The following is a 21,488-nucleotide window of genomic DNA, read 5'->3' on the forward strand; positions in this document are numbered from 1 at the left end:
TCAACATTTCTATGTATAACATGTTATGTGGACTTGTTGATACAGCCGCTGTCATTTCATTTGACAAATACAGGGCCTATTTAGCTTACAGTCATAGTAGGAATATTGGTTCATGATCAATTAAGTATTACATATTGACCATAAAAATCTCACCTGTTTTCAGACATGGTACCAGTTATTGTTTCTTTTTTTTTTTACACTCTGCTTTCACACAAGCACAATTATCTGCATTGCAAATAGATTGGATAATCAGAAATGTGATGTAGGCTATTATGAAAATACAATACAATTATACATTTAGCTTTTAACCACACCAAATTAGGTTGTCCTATGTTTGTGTATGTTCACAGTTAAAAGTATTGCATTTTGGGAACATTGGTCCAACACAGTGCGCACGTAGTTTCATCCGAACGAGACTTGGCTACACTATATGATTTCTCATTGGCTCTCGCTTGGGTGGTAGCCTAACTCTTGAAACTGAGTGATAAGGGGCTGACGGTAAAAATAGACACGAGATCATGTGTAGTCTATCGTGCACATGTCTACATCAACAGGCGGATAACCCGTATTTGGTTACACCGGACTCAGACTTGAGGGGTATTTTTCCCATCACATAGGCCTACGGGTTGTCGTTTCTACTGCGCTCGGTGCACTAGTGTAGGCAAAACATGTCTCACAAAGCTTGTTACACCAACCCAGGAGCAGGGGTTAAGCGACCCCGTAACGACACAGGGAACAAGTTGACAGTTGTACTTGGTGCACAATGGGGCGATGAAGGGAAGGGAAAAGTGGTCGACTTGTTGGCGACAGAGTCGGACATCATTTGCAGATGCCAGGTGAGGAAATAAGATTAAAACGACTCTTTTTTTCTTATTTGTTCTTTGTAATATTTGCATTTGTTTATTTTGGATAAGTTGCACTTGCAAGATAAGGCAAAGGCGCATATTTTTTTATTTTGACCCAAATTGCTGTATGCACCGGTTATCTTGCAAGTGCCTTAGTATATTTATTTCTGTGAGAAATGTTACACAGTGTACAGTATGTGCCATTGTGCAAAATGTATATATTGATTAATTGTGCAGTCAGGGGTCATAGCGCAATCGTTAACTTTGTTTCCAGGCGCATGAAAGAAAACATACTAAGGCATTCACTATTTCAGCACGGCACCGTAGAATGTTGGGTTGAAAGACACTGCGTTTATAAATAAAAGCACATTCCGGTATGTTGTAATAAGAACCCGGCTCAACAGAAGTTTGGAGCTTGTGTTGACGTGCATAGCGTATCTATACAAGCTCTATTACAGTACGGGCTCGCGGAGACCAGTGCCACAGTGAGCTATACTTTGTCCCAGACAGCCCAGCCCGAGTGGTAAAGGTCTCAGCGATGTCAGTGGCATGCCGCATTCCCTTCAGTCATATGGCCTGATAAATGTCAATGCGCATTGAGGCGCGCAACAGTGTAGGTCATCAGTGTAGTGGTAGACTAACCAACTGTGGTTTACGGAAGGGGACATATTACAGATTTATCGGAAAAGCTGCTGAAAATATATTGCAACCAATAAATGTAACAGTGCGAGTTGAGCCTAGCCATCTAACTATTTGAAGAATTTGACCCATTTTTAGACCACTGTTAGCCTGTCCTTCAGGAATGGATCTCAAGCCTCTCTCGGTTTGCACCCATTTATTTCAGTGGATCCTGGGAAACAGCTAACAATAGGTCTGCATTCCTTTATGCAACTCTAGACCCACCATGGAGGACTGAATGGACACTATCTCTCCGAATTATAACACTGATGTCACCAAAGGGAAACTTCATCGATGTCATAGTTAAGTGACTGACAGAGACATTCAGTCCACCATGGGGTGGGTCTAGAGTTGCATAAAGGAATGCCGAGTAGCATGGTATTCACTAATCATGGCATGTTTGATATAAAATATGTTAAAATCAAGAATCAATTTAAGAAGCTTTAGCATTTTTTACATTTGGTCACTAAAGAGTTACTGCAACAGAAAAATACTGTCTTTCCCCCTGGAATTCCATTTTCATCCGAATTTATCTTGATTTTCTTGAGATGCTTGGGACATCAAGTGAGCACTTTTTCCAGTGATAACACAACACATGAAGTTAGAGAGAACCATTTATTTTGTGTATGTTCTTGTCGACACTGTCGGTGGAGGCCGAAATAATATTCTCAATCCAATAAAGAAAACCATGGCATTTTTGAAGAGTGGTGTTCAATTATCCAAATTGAGAGTGTTGGGCAGCGACAATGGGCAGCAGTGTCCCATGGTCCCAAGGTCACTCAGACTATCACTCTGAGGACTGCGTCTGTGAAGATAAGCCTGTTTTAGTGCATAATGTAATCAAAGAGGAATTTGGGCAAAGTAAAGATACGTCACTGAACTATGACAAACGTGCTAAACCCTCAAGGTTCCAAATTTGACATTCTTCTGAAATAAAATCTTCCTTATTGAATATGTCAAAATGGTGTTTTATCTCCAAACTTTTGTTTGTATGTCTTACTGATATTGTATACTGTAACTATTTTTCGAGATGAATTATTTGATTCTTGCTTCATATTGTTCACTCTCTATTCCTTTTCAGTGCTACAGTAAAACTATTTGGATCAGCACATTCTGGTCTTTTGACTGACAAATCAACACTGGTTGATTTGTTAGAAAGTAACCTTAGAAATATGGCAGGGTGAATCTACAGTGCCTGCCGAAAGTATTCGGTCCCCTTGAACTTTGCGACCTTTTGCCACATTTCAGGCTTCAAACATAAAGATATAAAACTGTATTTTTTTGTGAAGAATCAACAACAAGTGGGACACAATCATGAAGTGGAACGACATTTATTGGATATTTCAAACTTTTTTAACAAATCAAAACCTGAAAAATTGGGCGTGCAAAATTATTCAGCCCCCTTAAGTTAATACTTTGTAGCTCCACCTTTTGCTGCGATTACAGCTGTGAGTCGCTTGGGGTATGTCTCTATCAGTTTTGCACATCGAGAGACTGACATTTTTTCCCATTCCTCCTTGCAAAACAGCTCGAGCTCAGTGAGGTTGGATGGAGAGCATTTGTGAACAGCAGTTTTCAGTTCATTCCACAGATTCTCGATTGGATTCAGGTCTGGACTTTGACTTGGCCATTCTAACACCTGGATATGTTTATTTTTGAACCATTCCATTGTAGATTTTGCCTTATGTTTTGGATCATTGTCTTGTTGGAAGACAAATCTCCGTCCCAGTCTCAGGTCTTTTGCAGACTCCATCAGGTTTTCTTCCAGAATGGTCCTGTATTTGGCTCCATCCATCTTCCCATCAATTTTAACCATCTTCCCTGTCCCTGCTGAAGAAAAGCAGGCCCAAACCCTGATACTGCCACCACCATGTTTGACAGTGGGGATGGTGTGTTCAGGGTGATGAGATGTGTTGCTTTTATGCCAAACATAATGTTTTGCATTGTTGCCAAAAAGTTCAATTTTGGTTACATCTGACCAGAGCACCTTCTTCCACATGTTTGGTGTGTCTCCCAGGTGGCTTGTGGCAAACTTTAAACAACACTTTTTATGGATATCTTTAAGAAATGGCTTTTTTCTTGCCACTCTTCCATAAAGGCCAGATTTGTGCAATATACGACTGATTGTTGTCCTATGGACAGAGTCTCCCACCTCAGCTGTAGATCTCTGCAGTTCATCCAGAGTGATCATGGGCCTCTTGGCTGCATCTCTGATCAGTCTTCTCCTTGTATGAGCTGAAAGTTTAGAGGGACGGCCAGGTCTTGGTAGATTTGCAGTGGTCTGATACTCCTTCCATTTCAATATTATCGCTTGCACAGTGCTCCTTGGGATGTTTAAAGCTTGGGAAATCTTTTTGTATCCAAATCCGGCTTTAAACTTCTTCACAACAGTATCTCGGACCTGCCTGGTGTGTTCCTTGTTCTTCATGATGCTCTCTGAGCTTTTAACGGACCTCTGAGACTATCACAGTGCAGGTGCATTTATACGGAGACTTGATTACACACAGGTGGATTGTATTTATCATCATTAGTCTTTTAGGTCAACATTGGATCATTCAGAGATCCTCACTGAACTTCCGGAGAGAGTTTGCTGCACTGAAAGTAAAAGGGGCTGAATAATTTTGCACGCCCAATTTTTCAGTTTTTGATTTGTTAAAAAAGTTTGAAATATCCAATAAATGTCGTTCCACTTCATTATTGTGTCCCACTTGTTGTTGATTATATACAAAAAATACAGTTTTATATCTTTGTTTGAAGCCTGAAATGTGGCAAAAGTTCGCAAAGTTCAAGGGGGCCGAATACTTTCGCAAGGCACTATATGAAGCTTCTGCTGATGACAGATATGTCTTAATGTGTATTTATGTGATTGGCATTAAAAAGTGTTAGCATTTGCACGTTTAGTTTCCTCTTTGGCATTGAGGAAGGAAGGGATTGAGACTGGTATTGGTAAACCCAGCCAAGAGCTGCCTAGTGACGCAAGCCTACCAGACTAACTAAAAAAAATTGTATGCTTGCTTCGAGGTAAGCAACACTGAAGCATGCATGAGAGCACCAGCTGTTCCGGACGACTGTGTGATCACGCTCTCTGTAGCCGATGTGAGCAAGACCTTTAAACAGGTCAACATTCACAAGGCGGGGTGTCAGGGAAAAATTACATACTTACTTGATTTGTTTGATATTAATGGTAAACAATTATATATTTAACTAAGAGTAAGGCTGAGTTTTTATGGTGTCCACTCTAGCTTCCTGCAGATAGTCTGTGCATTGAGGAAATGTATTTTACTAGAGGGCTATAAAACTTTACAGCCACATTCCTTTCTGTGACCAGTGGTGCACTGGGGAGATGTTTTCCATGGAAAGGATGTGGGGTGGTTGTAACTGGGATAGAGATGGACTGGAACAAAGGGTCCTAGACATCCTGGCATTAGGGAAATTAAGCCAGGGTTGGGGGTTAGAACAACACCAATGACAGGATGAACCCAAAGTGGCTTATGATGCTTTTTGATCTGCCTGAGAAGGATGGAACTAAACATTCTTAGTGTCCTACATAAGATGTCTGTTTTTTATTTTTAGGGAAGCTCTCAGCAACACAACTGAGAGTGTGCGGTCGATGGTTTCATTATTGCAATAACTAATCGATGTTGAATAAAAATGATTGTTTGAATAATTGTCCGTCAATAAAATGCATTTATAAAGCCCTTTTTATATCACAAGGTGTTGTACAGAAACCCAGCCTAAAACCCCAAACAGCAAGCAATGCAGGTGTAGGAGTACGGTGGCTAGGAAAAACTCCCTAGAAAGGCCAGAACCTAGGAAGGAACCTAGAGAGGAACCAGGCTATGAGTGGTGGCCAGTCCTCCTCTGACTGTGCCGGGAATTTTAACAGAACATGACCAAGATGTCTAAATGTTCAGTAGATGAGGGTCAAATAATAATAATCACAGTGGTTGTAGAGGGTGCAACAGGTCAGCACCTCAAGAGTAAATGTCAGTTGGCTTTTAATAGTGTATCATTCAAGTATTTCTACCGCTTCTACTGTCTCTAGAGAGTTGAAAACAGCAGGTCTGGGACAGGTAGCATGTCCGGTGAACAGGTCAGAGTTCCATAGCTGCAGGCAGAACAGTTGAAACTGGAGCAGCAGCACAACCAAGTGGACTGGGGACAGCAAGGAGTCATCAGGCCAGTTAGTCCTGAGGCATGATCTTAGGGCTCAGGTCCTCTGAGTGAGTGAGTGAGTGAGTGAGTGAGTGAGTGAGTGAGTGAGTGAGTGAGTGAGTGAGTGAGTGAGTGAGTGAGTGAGTGAGTGAGTGAGAGAGAGAGAGAGAATTAGAGAGAGCATACTTAAATTCACACAGGACACCGGATAGACAGGGGAAATACTCCAGATATAACAGACTGACCCTAGCCCCCCGACCCGTAAACTATTGCAGCATAAATACTGGAGGTTGAGACAGGAGGGGTCGGGAGACACTGTGGCCCCGTCCGATGATACCCCCGGACAAGGCCAAACAGGCAGGATATTACCCCACCTACTTTGCCAAAGCACAGCCCCCACACCACTAGAGGGATCTCTTCAACCACCAACTTACCATCCTGAGACAAGGCCGAGTATAGCCCACGAAGATCTCCCCCAATGCACAACCCAAGGGGGGGCGCCAACCCGGACAGGCAGACCACGTCAGTGACTCAACCCACTCAAGTGACGTACCCCTCCTAGGGATGGCAAGGAAGAGCACCAATAAGCCAGTCACTCAGCTCCTGTAATAGGGTTTGAAGCAGAGAATCCCAGTGGAGAGAGGGGAACTTGCCAGGTTCAGGAGGCCTGTGTCTTGTGACCGTAGCGTACGTGTAGGTATGTACGGCAGGACCAAATCGGAAAGATAGGTAGGAGCAAGCCCATGTAATGCTTTGTAGGTTAGCAGAAAAACCTTGAAATCAGCCCTTCCCTTAACAGGAAGCCAGTGTAGAGAGGCTAGCACTGGAGTAATATGATCCAATGTTGTGGTTATAGTCAAGATTCTAGCAGCCGTGTTTAGCCCTAACTGAAGTGTATTTAGTGCTTTATCCAGGTAGCCGGAAAGTAGAGCATTGCAGTAGTCTAACCTAGAAGTAACAAAAGCATGGATGAATTTTTCTGCATCATTTTTGGACAGAAAGTTTCTGATTTTTGCAATGTTAGGTAGATGTAAAAAAGCTGTCCTTGAAACACTCTTGATGTGTTATGTGTTAGTCAAAAGAGAGATCAGGGTCTAGAGTAACGCCGAGGTCCTTCAAAGATTTATTTGAGATGACTGTACAACCATCAAGATTCATTTTCAGATTCAACAGAAGATCTCATTGTTTCTTGGGACCTAGAACAAGCATCTCTGTTTTGTCAAAGTTTAAAAGTACAACATTTGCCACCATCCACTTCCTTATGTCTGAAACACAGGCTTCCAGGGAGGGAAATTTGGGGCTTCACCATGTTTCATCGAAATGTACAGCTGTATGTCATCCGCATAGCAGTGAAAGTTAACATTATGTTTCCGAATGACATCCCCCACGAGGTAAAATATATAGTGAAAGCAATAGTGGTCCTAAAACAGAACCTTGAGGAACACCAAAATGTACAGTTGATTTGTCAGAGGACAAACCATCCACAGAGACAAACTGATATCTTTCCGACAGATAAGATCTAAACCAGGCCAGAACTTGTCCGTGTAGACCAATTTGGGTTTCCAATCTCTCCAAAAGATTATGGTGATCGATGGTATCAAAAGCAGCACTAAGGTCTAGGAGCACTAGGACAGATACAGAGCCTCGGTCTGACGCCATTAAATGGTCATTTACCACATTCACAAGTGCAGTCTCAGTGCTATGATGGGGTCTAAAACCAGACTGAAGCGTTTCGTATACATTGTTTGTCTTCAGGAAGACAGTGAGTTGCTGCGCAACAACTTTTCAACCATTTTTGAGAGGAATGGGAGATTCGATATAGACCAATTCGTTTTTTATATTTTCTGGGTCAAGGTTTGACTTTTTCAAGAGAGGCTTTATTACTGCCACTTTTAGTGAGTTTGGTACACATCCGGTGGATAGAGAGCCGTTTATTATAGTCAACATAGGAGGGCCAAGCACAGGATGCAGCTCTTTCAGTAGTTTAGTTGGAATAGGGTCCAGTATGCAGCTTGAAGGTTTAGAGGCCATAATTATTTTCATCAACGTGTCAAGATATATAGTAGTAAAAACTTGAGTCTCTCCCTTGATCCTAGGTCCTAGAGTTGTGCAGACTCAAGACAACTGAGCTTTGGAGGAATATGCAGATTTAAAGAGGAGTCCGTAATTAGCTTTCTAATGATAATGATCATTCCTCAAAGAAGTTCATGAATTTATCACTGCTGAAGTGAAAGCCATCCTCTCTTGGGGAATGCTGCTTTTTAGTTAGCTTAGCGACAATATAATTTTTTCTGGGGGGGGATTGTTCTTATTCTCCTCAATTAAGTTGGATAAATAGGATGATCGAGCAGTAGTGAGGGTTCTTCGATACTGCACGGTAATGTCTTTCCAAGCTAGTCGGGAGACTTCCAGTTTGGTGTAGCGCCATTTCCATTCCAATTTTCTGGAAGCTTGCTTCAGAGCTCGGATATTTTCTGTATACCAGGGAGATAGTTTCTTATGATAAATGTTTTTGTTTTTAGGGGTGCGACTGCATCTAGGGTATTGCGCAAGGTTAAATTGAGTTCCTCAGTTAGGGGGTTAACTGATTTTTGTACTCTGACATCCTTGGGTAGGTGGAGGGAGTCTGGAAGGGCATCTAGGAATCTTTGGGTTGTCCCAGAATTTATAGCAGAGCTTTTGATGATCCCTGGTTGGGGTCTGAGCAGATTATTTGTTCTGATTGCAAACATAATAAAATGCTGGTCCGATAGTCCAGGATTATGAGGAAAAACATTAACATCCACAACATTTATTCCACGGGACAAAACTAGGTCCAGAATATGACTGTGGCAGTGAGTAGGTCCGGAGACATGTTGGACAAAACCCACTGAGTCGGTGATGGCACTGAAAGCCTTTTGGAGTGGGTCTGTGTTCACTTTTCTGTGTGAATATTAAAGTCACCAAAATGTGAATATTATCTGCCATGACTACAAGGTCCGATAGGAGTTCAGGGAACTCAGTGAGGAACGCTGTATATGGCCCAGGAGGCCTGTAAACAGTAGCTATAAAAAGTCATTGAGTAGGCTGCATAGATTTTATGACTAGAAGCTCAAAAGATTAAAAGTTTTTTTTTTGCTATCATAAATGTTCTGCGCGGGGTATATGGTCACTAGTGTAACCAGGAGGTGAGGCCTCTTTTAAATTCATCAGGCTTAAGCCATGTTTCAGTCAGGCCAATCACATCAAGATTATGATCAGTGATTAGTTCATTGACTATAACTGCCTTGGAAGTGAGGGATCTAACAATATATAATAATAATATAATAATATATGCCATTTAGCAGACGCTTTTATCCAAAGCGACTTACAATCATGTGTGCATACATTCTACGTATGGGTGGTCCCGGGAATCGAACCCACTACCCTGGCGTTACAAGCGCCATGCTCTACCAACTGAGCTACAGAGGACCATAACATTAAGTAGCCCTAGTTTGAGATGTGAGATATCACAATCTCTTTCAATAATGGCAGGAATGGAGAAGGTCTTTATTCCAGTGTGATTGCTAAGGCGATCACCGCCATGTTTAGTTTTGCCCAACCTAGATCGAGGCACAGACACGGTCTCAATGGGGATAGCTGAGCTGACTACACTGACTGTGCTAGTGGCAGGCACCACTAAACTGTCAGGCTGGCTAACATCCTGCTGCCTGGCCTGCACCCTATCTCATTGTGGATCTAGGGGAGTTAGAGCCCTGTCTATGTTGGTAGATAAGATGAGAGCACCCCTCCAGCTGGAGTCCGTCACTCCTCAACAGGCCAGGCTTGGTCCTGTTTGTGGGTGAGTCCCAGAAAGAGGGAAAATTATCTTCAAATTCTATCTTTTGGGAGGGTCAGAAAACAGTTTTCAACCAGCGATTGCGTTGTGAGACTCTGCTGTAGAGCTCATCACTCCCCCTAACTGGGAGGGGGCCAGAGACAATTACTCGATGCCGACACATCTTTCTAGCTGATTTACACGCTGAAGCTATGTCGTGCTTGGGACCTCTGACTGTTTCATCCTAATATCATTAGTGCAGATGTGGATAACAATATCCCTATACTCTCTACACTCACCAGTTTTAGCTATAGCCAGCTTGGCCTTAATGTCGGTAACCCTGCCCCCTGGTAAATAGTGTATGATCGCTGGATGATTCGTTTGAATTCTAATACTGTGGGTAATGGAGTCGCCAATGACTAGGGTATTCAATTTGTCAGAGCTAATGGTAGGAGGCTTCGGCATCTCAGACCCCGTAATGGGTGGAGTAGAGACCAGAGAAGGCTCTGCCTTTGACTCCAACCCATTGCTTACTGGGGAGAACCGGTTGAAAGTGTCTGTCAGCTGAATGAGCGACACCGGTTGAGCATTCCTACAGGATATCCTTCCGAAGCCATGAGAAAATTGTCCAGCTGCAGGGACTGTGTGAGTGGATTTATACTACTTTCTGTACTTACTGGTGGCACAGACGCTGTTTCATCCTTTCCTACACTTAAATTACCCTTGCCTAACATTTACATCTGAAGCTGGGCTTGCAGCACAGCTATCCTCGCCATAAGGCGATCATTCCCCTGTAAATTATGAGTACAGCGACTGCAATTAGAAGGCATAATGTTAATGTTACTACTTAGCTTTGGCTGATGGAGGTCCTGACGAATCACGTACAGATAAAGTGTCCTGGGTGAAAAAGTTGAATGAAAAAAGTTGAGCGAGGGAAAAACTAAAAATATAAACTGTAATTAAAAAGCAAAAACCATAAAGTTGGCAAGTAGCAAAGTAAGGTTAGCAACAAACCGCACGTAAACAAGTCTACAAGTTGTGACCGGTGTCTCTCTTAGTACTGAAATTTCCACTACAGGGGCCAGACAGATTACCAGGACGTGTATTCAGAGCATATGCGGACCAACTGGCAAGTGTCTTCACTGACATTTTCAACCTCTCACTGACGGAGTCTGTAATACCAACATGTTTCTTGCAGACCATCATAGTCCCTGTGCCAAAGAAGCAAAGGTAACCTGCCTAAATTATTACCGCCCCGTAGCACTCACGTCGGTCGCCATGAATGGCTTTGAAATTCGTATACCGCCCCAACAGATCCACAGATGACGCAATCTCAATCGACAACAGCTCAGCATTTTACACCCTGTGCCCACAAAGCTCATCACTAAGCTAAGGACCCTGGGACTAAACACCTCCCTCTGCAACTGGATCCTGGACTTCCTGACGGGCCGTCCCCAGGTGGTAAGGGTAGGTAACAACACATCTGACACGCTGATCTTCAACAATGGGGCCCCTCAGGGGTGCGTGCTTAGTCCCTTCCTGTACCCCCTGTTCACCCACGACTGCGTGGCCAAGCATGACTCCAACACCATCATTAAATTTGCTGATGACACAACAGTGGTAGGCCTGATCACCGACAACGATGAGACAGCCTATAGGGAGGAGGTAAGAGACCTGGCAGTGTGATGCCAGGACAACAACATCTCCCTCAATGTGAGCAAGACAAAGGAACTGATTGTGGATTACAGGAAAAGGAGGGCCAAACAGACCCCCATTAACATTGACGGGGCTGTAGTGGAGTGGGTTGAGAGTTTAAACTTCCTTGGTGTCCACCAACAAACTAGAATGGTCCAACCACACCAAGACAGTGGTGAAGAGGGCACGACAACACCTTTTCCACCTCAGGAGACTGAAAAGATTTGGCATGGGTCCCCAGATCCTCAAAAAGTTATACAGATGCACCATCAAGAGCATCCTGACCAGTTACATCACTGCCTGGTATGGCACCTGCTCCTCATCTGACTGTAAGGTGCTACAGAGGGTAGTGCGTACAGCCCAGTACATCACTGGGGCCAAGCCTCCTGCAATCCAGGACCTATATAATAGGCAGTGCCAAGTCATAGACTGTTCTCTCCGCTACCGCACGGCAAGCGGTACCGGAACGCCAAGTCTAGGTCCAAAAGGCTTCTTAACAGCTTCTACCCCCAACCCATAAGACTGCTGAACAATTAATCAAATGGCCACCTCAAATCAAATCAAATTTATTTATATAGCCCTTCGTACATCAGCTGATATCTCAAAGTGCTGTACAGAAACCCAGCCTAAAACCCCAAACAGCAAGCAATGCAGGTGTAGAAGCACGGTGGCTAGGAAAAACTCCCTAGAAAGGCCTATTTGCATTGGACTATTTGCATTGACCCCTCCCCCCCTTTGTTTTTATACTGCTGCTACTTGCTGGTTATTGTCTATGCATAGTCAATTTACCCCTACCTGTATGTACAAATTACCTCAACTAACATTTACCCCCGCACATTGACTCGGTACCGGCACCCCCTGTATATAGCCTTGTTATAGTTTTTTTATTGTGTTACTTTAAAAAATATATATTCTTATTTCTTAACTCTATTTCTTGAACTGCATTGTTGGTGATAAATACAATTAGATTTGATTCGATAAATCTGTGGTCCCACTGGTGGAGACGTAAGGAAGGTTCCTGCAGAAGGACAGGAGTGAAATGAAGCTGCAGAGGAGATACTGGAAGTAACAACATACACATTACTTTTAGGACAATGATAAAATGTCCATATAGGTAACATTTAGAGTCCTCAAAGATTATTCAAATGGGCTCACTTCTGTCTCCATCTATGCATCATTCAACAAGCAAAAGAAAATAGTGAACTGTATCCTTTGTGCTAAGGAAGAGTTTGGGCTTGTCACTAGTTTACTGCTAAGGATCTATTTGTCCCTGGTTGCACAGATAAGAGGGTGTCCATTTGGGATGCCCCTCTTTCTCTAGTGTGCCTGCCAGGCCCAGGGGATAAGGAGGAGTTACATGCCTGGGGAATCTTGGATACATTAGAAGGGCATACTGCCCCGATCACTGCTGCTGCTAAAATAGCTTCTACTCTAGTACTGTAGATTGTGGGTTAGTTTGATGTGGAAAGACCTACTGTATTTCCCCAGGCACCCCGCAGGCATGTTATAGTGTGACCAACCAGTCTTGTGTATCTACAGACAGTGGATAATTGTTGGATGGGATAAACTAACCCATACAGTTATCACATTCCTGAGTGCCCTCTCTGTTCTTCTTGTTTTCTGGCCACAGGGCGGTAACAACGCAGGTCACACGGTGGTGGTGGATGGGAAGGAATATGACTTCCACCTCCTACCCAGCGGGATCATCAACTCCAAAGCTCTTTCCGTGATCGGTGTGTACATCCCTATTCCTTGTCTTCAGCAGCTTGCACTGACCAGTTACTCGGCTCTTTGGTTTGCCAGTTGTCGGCCTACCATCCAACCATAGCCCACTCTGTATTCTTACACAGATAATCCCTTCTGTCTCTGCAGGCAATGGTGTGGTCATTCATCTGCCAGGCTTGTTTGAAGAAGCTGAAAAAAATGAAAAGAAAGGTGGGAAGATTTTGATATCAACATTAAGTAGCGTAATTGGCCTATAGTTTGTCTTAGAATGTGCATGTTGATAATCCATTTAGAAAGGAACAGCAAATGAGAGAACAGAGTGATTTTTCCTAACTACTTTATGTTTCCATCCCACAGGCCTTAAAGACTGGGAGAAGAGACTGATCATCTCAGACAGGGCCCACATTGGTAACTAACAATCTTATTGGAAAACAGCTGCATTTAGAGGAGAGGGCAAAGGACATATAGTTCAGATAGTGCTAAAAACAGATAAAACAAACACAGTTGTTTGTTGAGAGTAACAGATGTGGTGTGATAGGATATAATTGATTATTGCTGATTGCCCACCAATCAATTGCTGATTGATTTATGCTATGCACTTTTTACAGTTACTGTAGGTTTTGTAACAATATGGCAATGCAATATTTAATATAGTTTGTGTTGTGACAACAGTTTGACATTGATCACCAGCTGTGAGATGTGGTGAGATGATTTTAAGAATACTTTTGTACAGTGCTGGTTAACAGTTGTTGCAGATAATTTTAGGACATGGGAGAGACATTTATCCCATACTCTTACATGTTGCTCACATGTTCCGGTGGCATGTTCTGCTGATGACAGGCATATGTTTGTATCCGTGGTGTGAAATAACCTGTGTACCCTTTGGACAGTGTTTGACTTCCACCAGGCAGTTGACGGGCTCCAGGAGGTACAGAGACAAGCACAGGAAGGGAAAAAGTAGGAACTGGAAATTATACCTTTTTTCTGTAGGACTCAAACAACACTTTACTAAAGCCTGCAGGTGTAATGCATTATGATGCATTTAGAATGCATTGTAAAACGTGTCATAAATTGTGATACCTGTATAAAAGCATGCGATGCTTGTAACACGTTGTTAAGCATTACCTGCATGCTTTAAGTAAAGTGTTACCAGATTAATTGTTTTATAAGAATCATAATTCCTGTAGTTTTGAAATGCTTTATATTCCTCAAATATAGTGTTGTAATTCATAATTTACTTCATACAGTATTGGAACCACAAAGAAAGGCATCGGACCAACCTACTCGAGCAAAGCATCACGTACGGGGCTGCGTATCTGTGACCTTCTAGCTGATTTCAAAGACTTTTCTATGAGGTAAGTCTCACCTTCACTCACAGAGGCTGAGGGTTATGGGGAGTGCCAGTTTGGCATTTGGCTCTCTGGACAATGGGAACATTTATTATGGACATATTGCTACAGTATATTCATGTTCTTCTGATGGTGGCTTGGTTCTAGGTTCAAGAACCTTGCCCAGCAGTACCAGGCCATGTTCCCCACACTGGAGGTAGATGTTGACGGTCAACTGAAGAAATTAAAGGTGGATTTCATGAAGTGTGCATTTTCTATGTGTTTGTGTTGACATGTCGATGGGGTAAATACCCCTCAGCTAGTAGAAAAAGTATGTCATAATTGTAACAGAGTGGACACACTCATAACTCATCATCATCAACCCATAATAACCATGAAATCCTCTCAGTCATGGGGTGAGGTCTAAATTTAGCATCGGAGAAGCAGATGATAATTACAGTAGCTCTGCTCTCATGATCCATCTATCCATACAGTAGGAACAAATCAAATCTTGCATCCTGTCTAATCATATAGGAGTATGCTGAGCGGATTAGACCCATGGTGCGAGACGGTGTCTATTTCATGTACGATGCTATTAATGGACCCCCTAAGAAGATTCTGGTGGAGGGCGCGAACGCTGCCCTGCTTGACATTGACTTTGGTAAGGGAATTCTGTACTCCCCTATGGCTGACTGTATGAGACGGTTATAGACGCATGATCATGAGTAAGCACTGTTAGCCCAAGAGTCATGGTACTCACTACAGTTAGTCGCTCTGGATAAGAGTGTCTGCTAAATTACTCAAGTATAATAGTTTGTTCATAGGCATGGTATGTTTCCTTAGAATGGGTTTGTGTTTGGTTTATTAAGATAGGCTCAACAACTATTTGGGTCGACACAGTCCTTGTTTACACCTGTTGACACAACCACATATACAATAGTAAATAGTAAATGATCTGGTGCACATCCAGGAGGCTATCAGAAATGCATCCCTTTAGAATGTTGCTCTCGTCTCCCAGGAACCTACCCATTTGTGACATCATCAAACTGTACCGTGGGTGGTGTATGTACCGGACTGGGCATCCCCCCTCTGAACATTGGTGATGTGTATGGGGTGGTGAAGGCCTACACCACTAGAGTGGGCATCGGGGCGTTCCCTACAGAACAACTCAATGTGAGTCAAACCCCAAACATGATACACTAAATGCAAGTAAGAGGGGCTATAGAGTGAAGAACATAATGTCAGAATACAAACGCAAAGTAGTCAAGACTACACAGAATAGAGTAGTTGAAGGTCTGATTGCTCAGACCAGCTTCTCTGCTGTCATCTGTCCTTACAGGAGGTTGGAGAGCTGCTGCAGACGCGGGGCCATGAGGTGGGCGTGACCACAGGGAGGAAGAGACGCTGTGGTTGGCTGGATCTGGTCATCCTGCGTTACGCCAACATGATCAACGGCTTCACTGCGTGAGTGTCGCAGCAGGGTTTGCCCTGCCCCGAATGTTGTGCAGTCCTGTTACATTTATAGAAAATTTGGGCCACATTGCCACCTACTGGATCTTACGTGGGGGGTGGGGGGGGGCTGGAGAGGAGAGATACATGTTCAATTTTTTCCTTGTTTTTCAATCACAGGTTTGCATTAACCAAACTTGATATCCTTGATGTGATGGATGAAATCAAAGTGGGAGTGTCTTATAAGCTCAATGGCAAAAAGATTCCCTATTTCCCAGGTAAGACTGACTGAATTTAGTAGTGTATATATTCCTGTATAAATGTATGTGATGAAAGAAGTTGTTGGCTTTATAAGATTAATTTGTACATTTTTTCCACTAAACCTTTCTCCATGGACTGTATGACCCATGTCTCCTCCCTGTCTTCTCAGCTAACATGGACATCTTGCAGAAAGTGGAAGTGGAGTACGAGAAACTGCCTGGCTGGAAGAGTGACACCTCAGCCTGTAGGAAGTGGGAAGATCTGCCTGTCAAAGCCCAGAACTACATCCGCTTTGTGGAGATCCACGTTGGCGTACCCAGTAAGTATTCTATTCCAGATTTAGAACCTACATGCTGTTTTAAAAATAATGAGATCAATACATAAAAACTTTTCAATGGCTCTTAATCAACGTTTTCTCTTTCCAGTCAAATGGGTTGGAGTGGGCAAGGCCAGGGAGTCTATGATCCAGATGTTCTAGGACACAAGACCTTCCTCCATCCTTCCTCTCTCCATGAAGGTGAATTGAGGTGCTATTGCTTTATCTGCCCTGGTCAGATTTCCTCTGTTTTGAAAATATTTTTCCTACTATACGGGGCTGGCGCAGCCACACAAAGTGAGCAAATATGAGACTTTGAGACATGTTCAGAAAATACTTATATTGATTGTGTCACAGTGGCCCTTCTCTGTTAGAATTTACAAACCATGAAATGATTTTAGGTGAGTTCAGATAGACTTGTTTATGTCCCAATTCCTTTCTTTTCACTGATATAGCATTTGAGTATTTTGCAAAATATTGCTTTGATTTGACATTACTGTCATGTCAGGTAGCCTACGCTGTTTAGACTTGAATGAACCTTGGCCAGTATCTGATGCCTAAAGCTTGCATGCCGATGTAGAACCACAGCTGAAAAAACTATTTTGAACAATGTGTAATGGCCAGAATTATGTAGCCATGAGTATAACATTTGATTTTTTATTTAACTAGGCACTTCAGTTAAGAACCAATTCTTATTTATAATGACGGCCTACCAAGAGGCAGGGACGTGGGCTGGGAGAAATAAAAAGTTGGACGAAAGACACATCACAACAAGAGAGACACCACAACACATAAAGATACTTATATACATAACAATAATAATAAAGATACATAAGATACAATACATAAAGAGAGACCTAAGACAACAACACAGTATGGCAGCAACACAACACAGCATGGTAGCAACACAACATGACAACAACACGGAAGCGGCACAACATGGCAGCAGCACAACATGGAGGCAGCACAAACATGGTGCAAACATCGTTGGGCACAGACAACAGCACAACGGGCCAGAAGGTAGAGACAACAATACATCATGTGAAGCAGCCACAAGTGTCAGTAAGCTTGTCCATGATTGAGTCTTCGAATGTAGAGATGTTGTGGTCTAGGTGTAAATGATGTGTCCTGTATCATGTTGTCCACATTTTGTTGAAAGCACATTTTTTTTTGCTTCTGTGACACATTTGATGATATAAACATAGCCTGGTTCCTCTCTAGGTTTCTTCCTAGGTTTTGGCCTTTCTAGGGAGTTTTTCCTAGCCACCGTGCTTCTACACCTGCATTGCTTGCTGTTTGGGGTTTTAGGCTGCGTTTCTGTACAGCACTTTGAGATATCAGCTGATGTACAAAGGGTTATATAAATAAATTAGATTTGATTTGATAAAACAAATGTATTTTTGTACCAATCAAATCTCAGTCCTGATGTATTTTTGCACACGTCAAATTTCAGTTTTTCGTAATATTATGTCCCCCATTGATACTGTACTATAACAGCTAAGATGGCACTGTGATACCCCAAAAGTTATCTAGTGCAATGTTGTTACAAGTAGAAATCTTTAAGAAGTGGAAATCTGATATGCAAATAAATCTGTTATATTGCACAATTGATCTGTTGTGTTTTGTCTATTTTGTCTCTGGCTCACCATTCTGTCAAGAAAAGATACAAATAGTCACAACTCTGGTGAATACTGAGGAAATAGTGTCATCTGCTGGACTAGGTTATTTTAATTGGATACAGTCTGAAGCGGTTTCCTCCCTATCTCTGGCTGCATTTACACAGGTAGACAAATTTGGATCTTATTGATCACTAATTGGTCTTTTGACCAATCAGACCAGCTCTGAGTAAGCTCTGATGTGAAAACATCTGATGTGATTGATCAAAAGACCAATTAGTGGAAAGAAGATCAGAAGGCCTGTGTAAACAGCCGAAGATAAGGGAGAGGAAACCACTTCTGACTGTTGCAGCCTCCTTTCCTTTATCTGTTGTCATGACGTTGCCCTCTTTGAGTACAGCGAGCACCATCCCCCGCTCTCTGCTTCTACAACCAGACTGCTGTGGTCAGAGGTCATAAATTCCTGAGAAGACCTCATGGACACACAGTATTAGAGAGAGGGTAAACTTTCACAGAGGACAAAGGAAATCCTTCCATCTCGCAGAACGTGATGTACTAACAAATTTCATGTTCCAGAGAAAGGTTAAAAGATCGGTGAAGAATACAGCTACGAAGTGGTGCGTTTATCACAACTTGGGAAGCTCATGGGAGATGGTATGACCATTTTCCATAACGCTGTTTATATAATAGCCTCAGATATGAGGTTTACATCTAATTGTTGTATAAGATGAATGAGTGAGTATGATACTGTTTGTATAATGGTGTAAGATGATTGTGGAGTGTTTAATGAAGAAAAATACAATTCCCTTTTGATTTGAACTAAATCAGAGGACCGCCGCTGAGCACAGTTTGGGCCAGACATCCTAGGACAGCCCCTTTTCTGCCATTCTGAATAAAACTCAACTTTGAGAAATTATCACCAGACCATGTTTTTCTCCATTAGGGTAGGACTACGGTTGTAGACCAAGCTTACCTCAATTACGAGATGGCTAAATGTTGTTGAAACTTTTAACCACACCACGTGGTTAAACTCTTAGACTATCGATACCGACAGAATAAGAACAAGTCTTTGATATTGATTTACTAGTCTGCAGCTAGGAATTTGGTATCTTTCAACGCAAAGAATGACAACCGCCGAAACATCCATTCTATAACGAATGTCACTTTAAACTATCCCCTCTAACCAAGATAGAGAGAGGGAGGGAGACAGAAAATTCTACCAAAAGAAAGACTTTTCACCAGCGATCAAGACGACACACTGAGTGTAAATATATATATTGTTTGCAATTGTTCCCGATTGAGTGAGCGTTCATGTGTAAGGGATTAGCATTTTAATTGTTATAATTAACTTTGTAGGGACTTCTTAGTCGATCCCCATTGCCCCTTTGTCTAACAAGCTGCCATCCGGTTCAGCCCACTAGGGCACATGCTATCATTTCATGGAACCATATTTACTGTTTGTTTATGCATTTCTGTGAATTACTTAGTTAGTAATAAATACATAATTTAAGACAATTGATGTATGGATGACTCATAGTGAAGACTGGGTTCGTGCAGATAACCAGCAATTTACGACGTTTGGAATGAGACTAACATGAGGTCAAATAAATAAATAATTAATCAGAAGACTATTGATCAGATATTAAAATATCTGAAAGGTTATATTAGGAAATTATAACCTTGTAATCTGAATATTTTTCCTTGGTGCCCCTATTTCCTAGTTAACTACAGTTACACGATTAATTCGTTTGATCGCATTATACTAATTACAGGGAATCTTTGATAAAACTATGTCTTGAATTTAATGATAGTAAAGACACGACACTGTTCTAATCTGAGAACACAATAGGTGTAACAGTACATAGTTGGAAGCAAGTCCCTTGAATGACATTTTACTATCAGAACTTAAAATCCCTCTATTTATTTGGCACTGGTGTGGATTGCAACCTGCTACGGATCAGTGGTGATGGGAACTTTGTCTTCATTTGGTCTCATCAGAAAGTCTAGTACCACTACACCACTGCTCCTGTGCTCCTGTTTGGACGTTGAGGTTATCTGATTAAGACCCTTTCAAATTAAATCCCAGCCACGTTTACCACACCTGCTCCCCATGACCCTTCCTCTCCCCTCCGAGTGTCACCCCAGAAGGCCACCGCCACCACTGTCACTTCCCTGAAAATAGCCAGTTACTGTGACCCAGGGATGGCCTGTTTAACGAGAAGGTTAGGGAAAATTAGATAAGACCCTGCTGGAGTTTCTCATTCGGTAAGCAAGGGGCCATTTTGGCTCTTTTATTGACAATAAATCCATAGTTGCTGTGAGAAACTGTTCCTGGAATTGTGTCCCTGCAGGGGAGGAACACTAGGTCTTTCCATCTGTCTCGCCACTTAACGTCTCAGCCTCTCCTTGGACATTTATTCATTTATTTATTATTTATGTGTTTCTGCCTTGTTTTCAGGATGTTTGTTTTCTGGATGCAAGTCCCTGATGTGTTCCTCTGCTCCAGCAGGAGCCAGTACTAATCTAATGTTGAAACAGTTCATACCTTCACTTCTGGCTTTATACTGGATGTTGGATGGGCATTTCATTGACGATGATGAGGAGGATATCCACATTTTCTTTCTTCTAATTTAATTTACAATATGCTAGAGTCTGCGTTGCAGAAGCATCTCAGAGAGAAGATGGCTCTGTTTTCTAACAAAGGCAAATAATAAACCACACATAGAAATTGAAGAAAACAAGCTCAAATTCTTGAACAGTTACAATATTTAAGTTTAGGGGAGTAAAATTGCTATTGCTTTGTATTATATATTTAGATTGCAGTTATGTTACTGTAGTAGATTAATACAGCAGTTGTGACTCAATCGGTGGTGACCGGTGACGTTTAAGATGAGGGAGGACGATCATTTTTATTTTTATGAGCATGGTCTTATTTCAATTGGTAGTTACAAAACTGTAACTACCAATTGGATACCATGAAATTGAGGAGAAAAGGGGTAAAAATAACCCCCCCAAAAATGTATTTTAAAAAATCAAGGTGACAGTGACACATTTAGTTTGGCCTTGCACACTCTTGCCTGCATCTAGCTGATCTAGGGTGTAATAGTTAGTCCAACAGTCGCAAACGAGAGTTTCAATTGGACAAATGCAGGTATGTTTGTCCCCATTTTGTTCCGTTAGTGTCACAGCCTGATCTGTTTCACCTGTCCTTGTGATTGTCTCCACCCCTTCCAGGTGTCGCTGATTTTCCCCAGTGTATTTATCCCTGTGTTTTTCCTGTTTCTCTGTGACAGTTTGTCTTGTATTTTTCCAAGTCATCAAGCATTTTTTCCGTTCTCCTGCTTTTTGCATTCTCCTTTTTCTAGTCCTCGACCCTTGCCTGTTTCTGGACTTTGTACCTGCCTGCCTGACCATTCTGCCTGCCTTGACCACAAGCCTGTCTGCCACTCTGTACCTACTGGACTCTGATCTGGTTTTGACCTTTTGCCTGTGCACAACCATTCTCTTGCCTACCCCTTTGAATTAATAAACATTGTAAGACTACAACCATCTGCCTCCTGTGTCTGCATCTGGGTCTTGCCTTGTGCCTTGATAGTTTGCTTCTGTTCAAGAAACATTTTTAAA

The 21,488-nt window shown here is 42.3% G+C and overlaps 1 protein-coding gene across 1 annotated transcript; it reads left to right on the forward strand.

Moving 5' to 3' along the window:
* Window positions 1-526: 526 nt before the first annotated feature.
* On the forward strand, window positions 527-17,857 carry LOC123995161 (adenylosuccinate synthetase isozyme 1 B). The gene is made up of 14 exons (XM_046298564.1): window positions 527-836; window positions 12,800-12,902; window positions 13,042-13,104; window positions 13,252-13,302; window positions 13,785-13,851; window positions 14,142-14,249; window positions 14,391-14,472; window positions 14,757-14,883; window positions 15,241-15,395; window positions 15,562-15,686; window positions 15,852-15,949; window positions 16,102-16,251; window positions 16,358-16,449; window positions 16,918-17,857. The coding sequence occupies exons 1-13, from the start codon at window positions 669-671 to the stop codon at window positions 16,408-16,410; spliced, it is 1,350 nt and encodes a 449-aa protein (XP_046154520.1). The 5' UTR covers window positions 527-668; the 3' UTR covers window positions 16,411-16,449; window positions 16,918-17,857.
* Window positions 17,858-21,488: the final 3,631 nt, after the last annotated feature.

This window comes from Oncorhynchus gorbuscha, linkage group LG14, assembly GCF_021184085.1.
Source record: "Oncorhynchus gorbuscha isolate QuinsamMale2020 ecotype Even-year linkage group LG14, OgorEven_v1.0, whole genome shotgun sequence".
Classification (NCBI taxonomy): domain Eukaryota; kingdom Metazoa; phylum Chordata; class Actinopteri; order Salmoniformes; family Salmonidae; genus Oncorhynchus; species Oncorhynchus gorbuscha.